The 12,258-nt window shown below is 35.8% G+C and overlaps 1 protein-coding gene across 1 annotated transcript in view; it reads right to left on the bottom strand.

Moving 5' to 3' along the window:
* Cfap210 (cilia and flagella associated protein 210) overlaps positions 1-12,258 on the bottom strand; it is a 42,307-nt gene that overhangs the window by 23,843 nt on the left and 6,206 nt on the right. Inside the window, exons 3-4 of the mRNA XM_076866686.2 lie at positions 4,951-5,124; positions 4,658-4,851 (exon numbers count right to left, since the gene is read on the bottom strand). Of these exons, the coding sequence (XP_076722801.2) occupies positions 4,658-4,851; positions 4,951-5,124 (368 nt within the window). The remainder of the gene's footprint in view (positions 1-4,657; positions 4,852-4,950; positions 5,125-12,258) is intronic.

The raw sequence follows: 12,258 nt of genomic DNA, 5'->3' as shown, positions 1-12,258 counted from the left end.
CCTCACCCTCCTGAGGCGTGCACCACCACACCCGGCTAATTTTCTTTTTTGAGCTGGGATTTCACTATGTTGCCCAAGCTAGCCTGAAAATCGTGGGATCAAGCGATCCTACTGCCTCAGTCTCCCAAGTAACTGGGACTACAGATGAGTGCCATGCCCAACTGATAAGCTTGATTCTTACAGAGACAACCCACTAGGAATCATTAACTGGCTACTGCAGAGATACATTACATTCTTTATGTCTAAAACCAAATTCATCATCTTCCCTTTCTAAACTAATCTTGTTGTTTCCTCTCTCTCTCTCCTTTCCAATAACAGGGATCAGACTCAGGTCCTTGAGCATGCTAGGCAAGCACTCTACTACTGAGCTGAACCCCAATCCTTCTTTTCTTATTTTGGTCATTAGTGTCACCATCTTTTCAGTTGCCCTAAGAATCATATAAACATTTCTATAATCTTTACAACTCTTGTTCAATTATCTAATAACTATTTATTGAATTTCTACTAAAATTATAAAGCAGGTGGCTTGGGTGTGGCTCCCATGTGTGAGGTAGTGGGGATTGAACTCAGGGGCACTCAACCACTAAGCCACATCCCCAGCACTATTTTGTTTTTATTTTTTGTTTTTATTTGGAGACAGGCTCTTACTGAGTTTCTAGTGCCTCATTTTTGCTGAGGCTGGCTTTGAACTCACAATCTTCCTGCCTTAACCTTCCCGGTCACTAGGATTACAGGCATATGGTACCATGCCCAGCTCTCCATTTTATTTTAAATGAATGGAAAGTCATTGAAATGTTGAATATGGGAGAATAATAAGATCAATTTTCACTTTTACAGGATCTCTATAGAAGATAATTAAAGAAGGGATTGAGAAAGCAGAATATCATCACGTAATTTAGAGACTGATGCAATAATCCATGAGCTATATGAGGATGGCTTAGACTAAAATGATAGCAGTAAATTCAAGATTTGTTTTGGATAAATTAACATGAATTTCTTTTAGTGAGATATGCAAGATTAAGATATGCAAGATAAAGGAAAATGAGAAATCAAGGTGGATTCCTAGGTTTCTGGTTTGAAAAACTGGGTAGATAAGGATGCCAATGGAAAATCCACTGCAGGGGTGGGGAGTCCATATTCTGTGTTAGACATGTGTTTAAAATACCTATGCCACATCAACATGAAGATATCATGAACATAACTGAGGATCATGTGCAATGGGGTGGCTCAAGGAAGTGGTCTAGACTAACCAAACTTAGGATGGCATTTAAATCTATAAGATAGATGAGATCACTTGAGCCCTCTTTTCTCTTTCTACCCTTTCCCTATATGATCTTACCAGGGAAAAGTGGTGCAAACTATCCTATTGATTTTTCCTTCTTTTGAAAAACGGATAGTATTGATGGTAATCTGAGTCTTTTATAAACAAGGCCTATGAGCCTCTTTCTAAGAGAAGGACTTAACTATCTATAGAGAGAATGAGAGCTATTGTAGCACCAACAGATACTGTTAAGTTTATTTTAGTAATTATGTTTAAGGTTCATGGTGAAATATCTCTATTTGGAGATGGTGATGTCACCATGGTTGCTTATTTGCCTTATCCCCATCAGACTATTAGTCACAGGTAGACTCTTACACTGTTCAACGCCCCACAGTGGAACAGCCTGCTCAGGTCTGGAGCCTAGGAATTATTTATAAAGTAAGAAAAATCTCAACTTTAGGCACACCAGAAAGAGTATCAGAAGTTGTATGATGTGTTTCAGTAATTAATTGATGAGTAACTAATTACCCCAAAATGAGGTGGCTTAAGACAGTGGTCATATGTCTTATACCATTTTTTTTTTTTTTTTGAGTCAGAAACCTGGGAGTAACTTAGGTGGGTGGTTCTCAAATAGTTTCAGACAAGATGGCAGTTGGGGCTGTAATCATGTGAAGACTTGATCGAAGCTGGAAAAATCCACTTTCACATATCTGTTGAAGAGACTTCAGCTCCTTGCCTAACCCTAACCCTTAACCCTTAAAGGCAAAACCTTTAAGAAGTATAACCTAGTGAGAGGTCCTTAGGACATTGGGAGTATGAAGGGATTAAAGGGGTTTTTATGGAACCTACAGTTAGTTCTCTCGAGAGAGAATTATTCTGGAAGCCTGATCTACATCCCCAATCCTCCTTTTTTTTCTCTTTCTATTTTGAGACAGGATCTCACTAAATTGCCCAGATTGACCTCAAATTTGCAGTCCTCCTGCCTCAGCTTTCCAAGTCACTGGGATTACAAGGTGTTTACCAGGGGGACTAGCTTGAACATTTCCTAGATGGACAGAAGATACATCAAAAAAAAAAAAAAAAAAAACAACTAAAACAAGCCTGCTTGAACTTCTGACCTATTGCCAAAACCACAAGAAAAGGGGATTCTGTAGCCAAACACAGCTTATATACAAGGATATGGGTAGGCAGACAGCCTGTGAAGATGTTAGTACTTGCCAAGTAGCTTGATGGAGGTTAGGCCGCTAACTTTATCTCCAAGTCACAATATAGGAAGAAAGATTTCTTTTTTTAAAAATTTACTTTTAAGTTTTAGGTGGACACAATATCTTTATTTTATGTTTATGTGGTACTGAGGATCGAACCCAGTGCCTCATGCATGCTAGGCAAGCACTCTACCACTGAGCCACAACCCCAACCCCAGAGAGAGATTTCTTAACTACAGGAGACTCACTTGTCAATTATTTGCTTCTCTCTGCCAATGGCTCCATTTCTAACTGTACAAACCCTTAGATCTTTACACTGCTAAATTAAAAAAAAAAAAACTACAACAAATCCAAAGGTTTCTCTTCTTTTTTTACAAAGGACAGGAATAACTGAAAATGACACGTAGACATTTGTAACTCTGTTTGCTTTTCTTTTTCCTTTTGCATTGCTGAGGATCAAAACAGAGCTTATGATGCAAACACTCTGTCACTGTACTATAACCCGAGTCCTGACATCTGTAATTAATAATTATAAATATGACATACAAGTAAGTGAAAAAAGCATTTAATAAAATGATATTGTTAATCCAATTTCATTTTATAAAATGTGAGTATATACATTTAAAGAAACAAATCTGTATCCGTAGATCAATGATGGCCATGGGCAAGGGGTTGGGGAGAAAACCCTTTATATAAAAGGGTCATGAAGGAAACTTTTTAGGTTAATGAAAATATCTTGATGTAGGTGGTGATTATGCAGCTATATACTTTGTGTGTGTGTGTGTGTGTGTGTGTGTGTGTGTGTTTGTGTGGTGCTGGGGATTGAAACCAGGGCCTTGGGCATGCAAGGCAAGCACTCTACCAACTGAGCTATACCCCCAGCTCCAAGCTATTTTTTTTTTAAAAGATGAATTTTACTAAATGTAAATTATATGTCAATGAACCTGATGTCTCCACCATCAAAAAATGTCTAAGACAGGGCTCGGGTTGTGGCTTAGTGGTGGAGTGCTCCTCTAGTATGTGTGAGACACTGGGTTCGATCCTCAGCACCACATAAATGTAAAATAAAGATATTGTGTCCACCTAAAACTAACAAATGAAAAATAATTTTTTAAAAAATATCTCAGGCAGACATGATGTCACATGCGTAGTTGCAAACACTCAGAAGACTGAGGAGAGAGGATCACTTGAACACACACGTTCAAGACTAGCCCAGTCAATATAGCAAGATTCCAGCCAAAATAATAAAAATAAATTCCTGTTCTCAATTAGATTACTGGTTTAAAAAAAAAAAAAAAGATTCATTACCCCTCACCACTGCCAAGGGGGTCTACTTCTCTGTTCTACTGCTGTTAAAATTGGCCACATGACTGGCTTTAGACTTGTGTTATACCAAAAGGACCTTCTTTGTCTTTTTGTGGTACTTGGGGTTGAATCCAGGGCCTCTCACATGCTAGGCAAGTGCTCTACCACTGAGCTACATCTCCAGTCCTTTTTTAAAATTTTATGTTGGAGCAGGGTCTAGCAAAATTGCCCAGGTTGTCCTCCAATTTGCAATCCTACTGCCTTAGTCTTCTAAGTAGCTGGGATTACAGACATGCACCACCATGCCCAACCCTCCTTATTCTTTGACTTTAGGTTTGAGCACATTGTTACAAGCTTATTTTCTTGTAAATCTCTCAACACCATGAGATGAGTTTACCCTAGGAGGCTTCTTCATCCTCAACCTCAAAATGAAAAGACATGGAATAGATCAGAATCCTCCCCACAGCCCACAGCAATGAGCAAACTCAGTCCTGCTGCTTAAACAAAAGCTGCCCAGCTAAATCCAGCCTAGGGCACCAACCACACTCAACCAACTGATGCATGAAAAGTAAATGTTTATTGTTGGATGGAACTAGGATATATCATTGTTTGTTATGCAGCATTAGTACAGCAATTGTAACTGACATGTAATTTAGGAGTGACAGTGACTTTTAACATCTTTTTTTTTTGCAGTGCTGAAGATCAAAATCAGCATCTTTCTAAGATGATAAGCAAGTATTCTATTAATACATCCCCAGCTCCCTACCCTCTCTATACTTTTTCTATTAAGTATTTTAGCCTCTATTACTTTCATTGTCAGGGGGGATAAAAAAGCAATATCCATTATAAGAAAAAGTTTTTAAAAAGTTAATTTATGTATACATACTGTTTTAGATGATCATTGGCAAGAGCTATTCTTTCTCTGTGTCTTTTTTCTGCTTTTTCTTGCTCTTCTTTAAAAGCCATTTCAATGTTGAGTTTCAATTGTTCTTCCCATTTTTTATCTGATTTTAAATTACTCTTTTGGAATTCAATCTGGGCATCACGTTCCTTCATGACTCTACTGAGAAGAAGTCCTGACTACAAAAAAAATGCAGTATTTTAGGAAAATAATATCTAATTTGTATACATATGTTAAAATATATATGTATATATAAGAAGAGAAAACTCAAGTAATACATGAAAGTGTTTCATTCTTTCTGTTTGGTAAAACTGATACTGCTTTGCATGTTCAATGGCCTTTTTTCTTTCTCCTTGTTTGTATATTTCTTCTTCTATATCAAGAATTTTTCTTTCTGCCTCAATTTCTTCATCACGCTTCTTTTTAGCTTTAAGTTTCTGTTGTTTCATCCCCTGTAAAAAAGGAAAAAAGAAAACTTTTATCTTATTCCAGTGCTGGGAATTGAACCAGGGCCTCACACATGTTAGGCAAGTGCTCTACCACTGCACTATACCCCCAGCCCAAAAGAAATCCTTTGTTTTCATTGTCAATTTAATTTTACCAAAATTTAACATTATAATTTGAACTTTCATCATAAGATTTTATTGTATTTTCTTATTTCACTGATAATCACAAGGTTACATTTTGGACCTAATTGTGTGTGTGTGTGTGTGTGTGTGTGTGTGTGTATGTGTGTGGTGGGGTAGGGGTAGATATGGGCAATCAAATCCAGGGCCTTGGCATGACAGATAAGTAATCTACCAGAGTTACATTCCCAAATCTTTTTAAAATTTTATTTTGAGAGAGGGTCACATTAACTTGCTGGCCTCAAACTTGAAATTCTCCTACCTCAGCCTCCTAAGTAGTTGAGATTAGGTATGCATCACCACACTCAGTAGAAGCTATTTTTTTTTTTTTTTTTTTTTTGTGGTGCCAGGATTGAACCCAGGGCCTGGTGCATAGTAGACAAGTGCTGTACCACAGAGCCACGTCGCAGCCTTGGAGCTAATTGTTTAAATTGAATTGTTTAGGAAGGTAATATATTTACATGGCTCAAAATCCAAAATTAACTTCCAGCTGCAATCTCCTCTTAGTCTATGATAACCACTATTACTAGTTTCGGTGTTTGTACTTCTAAAGTTTCTCTTGGTAGTTATATAATAAATATATATCTTATAGCTTTTGCTTCTTTAAAAAACTGACAGTAGAACTGGGTGGGTGGTGAACGCCTTTAATCCCAGCTAGTGGGGAGGCTGGAGCAGGAGAATCATAAGTTCGAGACAAGCCTGGGCAACTTAGCAAGACCCAGTCTCAAAATATAACTTTAAAAGGGGATGTAGCACAGTAATAGGGAGCTTGCCTAGCATGTATGAGGGCTTGGGTTAAATCACCAGTACCCCACATGCACACACACACACAACTAACTAAAAATAATGGCATATTTTGTATGTTCTTCTACACCTCTGAGTTTACTGTCTTAGGTCATTCAAGGTCTTTCTTCTCCTTTATTGGTCACACTTTCTATTTCTTAAGAAAATTCTACTTGTCCAGATTTTCTAATGAGAATCTATGACCTATGCTTAAATTTAGGTCTTTAACTCAGTTAAAATTCATTTTTCTGTATTCTGTACCATTGGGATATAATTTAATCGCTGTCATATGTCAGTTACCTGAGTACCAGTTATGGAATGCTTTCCCTTCTAATTTGGAATAACATTTCCATCATCTGCAAGTTCCCACATATAAAATGAGTTTCTAGGCTGTCTCATCAGACTTATTATAATCTCTGTGCTTATATCACAGTTTTAACTGCTAAGGTCTATAGTAAATCTTGCTGATAGTAAGCTGGACCTTCATTTATTCTTCTTTAACACTCATGAGTGAGTGTTAAAGTAGCATTAACGTGTTACTTGAGTATACAAACAAAATAAAAGGTATATAGCATTACTCCATCCATTTATGTAGTAGTTTTTTTTAATCAAGACTTTAGATTACAATGTACATACTACCTTTTATTATTTCATATTACAAATGTATATACTCATTTATAGAACATTTCAATTCTCCCCCCAAATTTCCCTATGCCCCATTACAATCAACTCCTCCCCACACCTGCAGCCTTTGGCAACCACTAATCAGTTTCCTTTCCCTTTTTCAGAATGCCATTTGTTACATATATGATACCAGACATGATCTAACTCATCTCTCCTCCAGAATAAAAATTAGTAAAATATGAATAATATTCCTAAAGCAACATATCAGAAGCTAGCTAGTCTTTTACCTAATATAAATAATATATATTTCAACTAAGTAAAGAAATGTACAATGTTAAAAAAAAAGTGAGAATTCTCTAAACAGAACTTACACTTACCTGTAGTTTTAACAATTCTATTAGAACACAGAAAATAATTGTGCCTCCCTGTGCCTCGAATGATATAGGAAAGTGTGTGTGGAGATAACCTTTTCCCAGCATTTCTCCCCATATGAGATAACAAAAGGAATCAGGGGATGCCTTCCCACTTTGAAGTAGTGATAATTTGATAATGAAAACCTGCCACGATAATTTCAAGCCCTCTATCTTTCTGTGAAATCTTACATTTTAAACATAAAATAGCATTACTCTGATAACAAAACCAGACAAACATTTCATGAAAACTATAGACCAACATCCTTCATGAACATAACAGAAAAAACCAACAATATTTTAACAAACTGAATCTATAAAAAGGAAATACATCATGACCAACAGGGGTTTATTCCAGGAATGTAAGCTTGGTTTAAGATTTGAAAATATTGGGCTGGGGTATGGTTCAAGCGGTAACACGCTCGCCTGGCATGCACGGGGCGCTGGTTTGATCCTTAGCACCACATAAAAATAAAATAAAGATGTTGTGTCCACCTAAAACTGAAAAAATTAAAAAATTATCTCTCTCTCTCTCTTCTCTCTCTAAAAAAAGGAAAAGAAATCAATATATCATAATTAACAAACTGGAAAATTTAAAAAGAAAACATAATCATCTTAATAGAGAGCACCAAAGAGCACTAAAAAAAAAAAATCCAACATCCAAGCAGGGTTCAGTGGCACATGCCAGTGATTTTGATAGGCTGAAGCAGGAGGATTCTCAAGTTCAAGGTCAGCCTCAGCAACTTAGTGAGGCCCTAAGCAACTTAGATGCTGTCTCAATAATAAAAAATAAAGAGGACTGGGGATGTGGCTCAGTGGTAAAGCACCCCTAGGATCAATCTGCAGTATAAAAAAAAAACAAATAAAAAAACCCAAATCTATTCCTGATTTTAAAAGAACCAACAAAACTCAATAATTTAGGTACAGAAAGCAACTTCTTCCACTCAACTTGAAACATGTACAAAAGACCTAAACTTAGCATCATTCTTATGTGAAAGTAGTACTTTCCCTCTTAACATTAGGAAAATTACTGGGTTGAGGTTGTGCTCAGCAATAGAGTGCTTGCCTAGTGTGTGCAAGGCCCTGGGTTCAATCCTCAGCACCATACAAAATATAGACCAACATCCTTCATGAACATAGCAGAAAAAACCAACAATATTTTAACAAACTGAATCTATAAAAAGGAAATACATCATGACCAACAGGGGTTTATTCCAGTAATGTAAGCTTGGTTTAAGATTTGAAAATATTGGGCTGGGGTATAATAATATAATATAATATAATTAATTAAATATAATAATATAATATAATTAAAATTATAAAATTAAATAATAAAACTAAGGTATTGTATCCAACTACAACTAAAAAAAATATGTTTTAAATAGATTAGGAAAATGACAAGAATATTCATTTTTACTTTATTTGTTCAACAATGTATATAGGTGGTTCTAGCCAATGCAATAAGTGAAGAAAAAGAAATAAATGGTACCCAGATTGGAAAGAAAAAAGAAAAACTGATTGTATTTTCTGATGCATGACTGTCTATGTAGAAAATCTCACAGAAGTTATAAAAAAAAAAACTTACTAGAACAAGTGAGAATTGCAACATTGAATGATATAAGGTCAATACAGAAAAAAATAATTATATTTCTATAGCTAACAATAATAGCAAATTGAAATTTTTCAAAATACTATTTTACTATAGCATCAAAAATAACAAATGCTTAGGGATAAAAACTATGAAATATTTTTATGCTTTATATAAAATTAAAGACAAATAAATGGAAATATTCAATATTGTCAAAATGTAAATTTTCTCCAAATTGATCTAAAATTGAACACAATCCCAATCAGATTTCCAGATGCCTTTTTTTTTTTTTTTTTTTGCAGGAATTGACATACAGATTCTAAACATCATAAGGAAATGTAAAAGACCTAGAATAGCCTAAACAAATCTAGAGATGTAGCTCAGTGGTAGAGTATGTGCTAAGCATGCATGAGGTCTTGAGTTCAATCCTCAGTCCCACCAAAACAAACAAACAAAAAAACCCACAAAGTTGAAAGATTGATACTACCTGATTTCAAGACTTAACATTAAATCTACAGTTATCAAAAGTGTTATTGGAGTAATGACAGAAGAATACATCAACAGAATTGAATCCAGTAATTTCACCTACACCTATGAAGGAACTAGGTTTTCTTTTGTTTCTTCTTCTTCTTTTTCTCTATCTCCCCACTCCATAATGGTAGGACTCTGTTGAGAGCCACAGCCGAAGGGGCCCCAGCAAACTTCCAGCTGCCAGCAAACTTCCAGCTGGAAGTCTGCTGGGGCCCCTTCAGCTGTGGCTCTCAACAGGACTCAAATCCAGGGCTTCATGCATGCCATGCAAGTGCCCTACCATTAAGCCACATCCCCAGTCCAACAACTAGATTTTCAACAAAGGCAATTCACTGAAGAAAGGATAGTTTTTTTCAAAAATTATGCTGTAACAATTAGCTATTCATGTGCAAAAAATTTCAATTAACACCTCACTACATATAAAAAATTAACTAAAAATAGCCCATAAACCTATATGTGAAACAAAATTTTAAGACTCTAGGAGAAAATCTTGGTGATCTTAGGTTAGGTAAAGATTTTTTAGATAAACTTTTAAAGAATAATTCATACAAGAAAAACTGATAAACTAGACTAAGATTAAAAACTTTTGCCGGACATGGTAACACACGCCTGTAATCCCAGAGGCTAGGGAGGCTGAGGCAGGAGGTTCATGAGTTCAAAGCCAGCCTCACCAAAAGCGAGGTGCTAAGCAACTCAGTGAGACCCTGTCTCTAAACAAAATACAAAAGAGGACTGGGATGTGGCTCAGTGGGCAAGTGCCCCCTGAGTTCAATCCCTGGTACCAAAACAAACAAACAAAAGAAACCAAACAAACTTCTGTTCTTAGCTAGATGTTACAGTTTAAATATGAGATATCTTCCCAAAAGCTCATGTAGCAATGCAGAAATGTTCAGAGGCAAAATTATTACATTATGAGAGCTATAACCTAATCAATTTGATGGATTAATAATTTGAATGGATTACTGGATGGTACTAAAGAGAGGGTAGGGCATGGCTAGAGGAAGTTGGTATGTCCTTGGGGGATTATATTTTATCCTTGGTCCTTTGTTCGTTCTCTCTCTCTCTCTCTCTCTCCACCTTAGTCCCTACCTCTCTCTAATAGTTGCTCTAAATGAGCAACTATTCTCCACCATGCCCTTCTGCCATGATGTTCTGTCTCATGTTAGGTCCAAAGCAATGGAGCTGCCTGACTATACACTGAATCTCTGAAATGTGAGCTAAAATAAACTTTTCCTTCTCCAAGTTGTTCTTGTCAGGTATTTTGGTAAAAACCTGACTAACACACCAGGCCTGGTAACACATACCTATAATCCCAGCTACTTGGGAAACTGAGGCAAGGGATCAAATGAGCCTATAAGTTCAATTCCAGCATGGCAATATAGCAAGACCTGTCTCAAAACAAAACAAAAAATATTTTTTGCTCTTCAAAATATAAGGTAAAGAAATGAAAAGCCAAGACACATACAGGGAAGAAATATTTTCAAATAAAACACTTAATAAAGTAAGTGTTTAATATCTAAAAAAAAGGACAGAATGCATTTTTAAATTCTCTAAACTCAATAATAAGAATTCAACCCTAGTTTTAAAATGGACAAAAAATTTGAATAGACACTATACCAAAATAGATGTACTGGTAGAAAATAAGTTAATTAAAAGATATTTGGGCTGGGATTGTGGCTCAGGAGCAGAGCGCTTGCCTCTTACGTATGACGAACTGGGTTCTATCCTCAGCACCACATAAAAATAAATAAAATAAAATAAAATAAAGGTATTGGGTCCATCTACAACTAAAAAAATATTTTTAAAAAAGATATTCAACAACATCTGTAATCAGAGAAATTCAAATTTAAACTACAATAGGATACGTAACACCCATTAGCTCTTATGCACTAATGGTGGAAATGCAAAATTACAACTCCATTGGGATAACATTTTGGAAGTTTCTTACAAAGTTAAATATACATCTGCTGTTTGATTTAGTCATTCTATGCTAAAATATTTACTCAAGAGAAACGGAAATGTGTGTGCATGTGTGAGTTTATGTGTGTGTGTGTGTATACATATATATGTATATTTTTTCCCCAGTACTGAACTCAAGGGTGCTTTACCACTGAACTACATCTCTAGCCCTTTTTAAAATTTTTATTATTTTTTAAAAATATTTATTTTTTAGTTGTAGCTGGACACAATACCTTTATTTCACTTATTTATTTTTATGTGGTGCTGAGGATCGAACCTAGGGTCCCGCACGTGCGAGGCAAGCACTCTACCGCTGAGCCCCACAGCCCAAAATTTTTATTATTTTGAGACAGGATGTGGCTAAATTGCTTTGGGTCTTGCTAAATTGCTAAACTATAATCCTCCTGCTTCAGCTTCCCAAATTACTGGGATTACAGGCATGCACCACAGTGCATGATTTACATATAGACTTCTATATGAATGTTCACAGCAATTTTATTTGTAATAGCCATAAAGAAAGAAAGAAAGAGACCAAGAGAGAAATAACTCAAATAGCAACATTTGGTTGCTGTCAAACCATCAACCAGCAACTAGATAAACAAATTATTATGTATCATACAATAGAATACTGCTTGGCAATAAACAGCCAGGTGCATGAGGGTATGCACCTGCAATTCCAGCAACTCAGGAGGCTGAGGCAGGAGGTTTAAAACTTGAAGCTAGTCTCAGCAACTTAGTGAGATCCTGTCTCAAAATAAAAAATAAAAAGGACTCAGGATGTAATTCAGTGGTAAAGCACCCTATGTTCAATCCCCAGTCCAAAAAGAAAAATGAATAAACAATTGATATACACATTATATGAATGAATCTCAGAGTAACTATGGTGAATAAAATTTACATTAATAAGATAAGTAGGGATGGAAAGAAGAAATAGAAAGAAGTCAGAGGGAGTAAAATAGGACATGAGAAAACTTTTGGGCGATGAATGTGTTCATTATATTAATTTTAACGATGGGTTTAGGGCATATATGTATATCAAAATTTATCAAAATGTAAACTTTAAAT

The sequence above is a fragment of the Callospermophilus lateralis genome, chromosome 9 (genome assembly GCF_048772815.1).
Source record: "Callospermophilus lateralis isolate mCalLat2 chromosome 9, mCalLat2.hap1, whole genome shotgun sequence".
NCBI classification, from domain to species: domain Eukaryota; kingdom Metazoa; phylum Chordata; class Mammalia; order Rodentia; family Sciuridae; genus Callospermophilus; species Callospermophilus lateralis.
The sequence above is the reverse complement of the archived record's forward strand: the minus strand, read 5'-3'. Positions and strand labels throughout refer to the sequence as shown.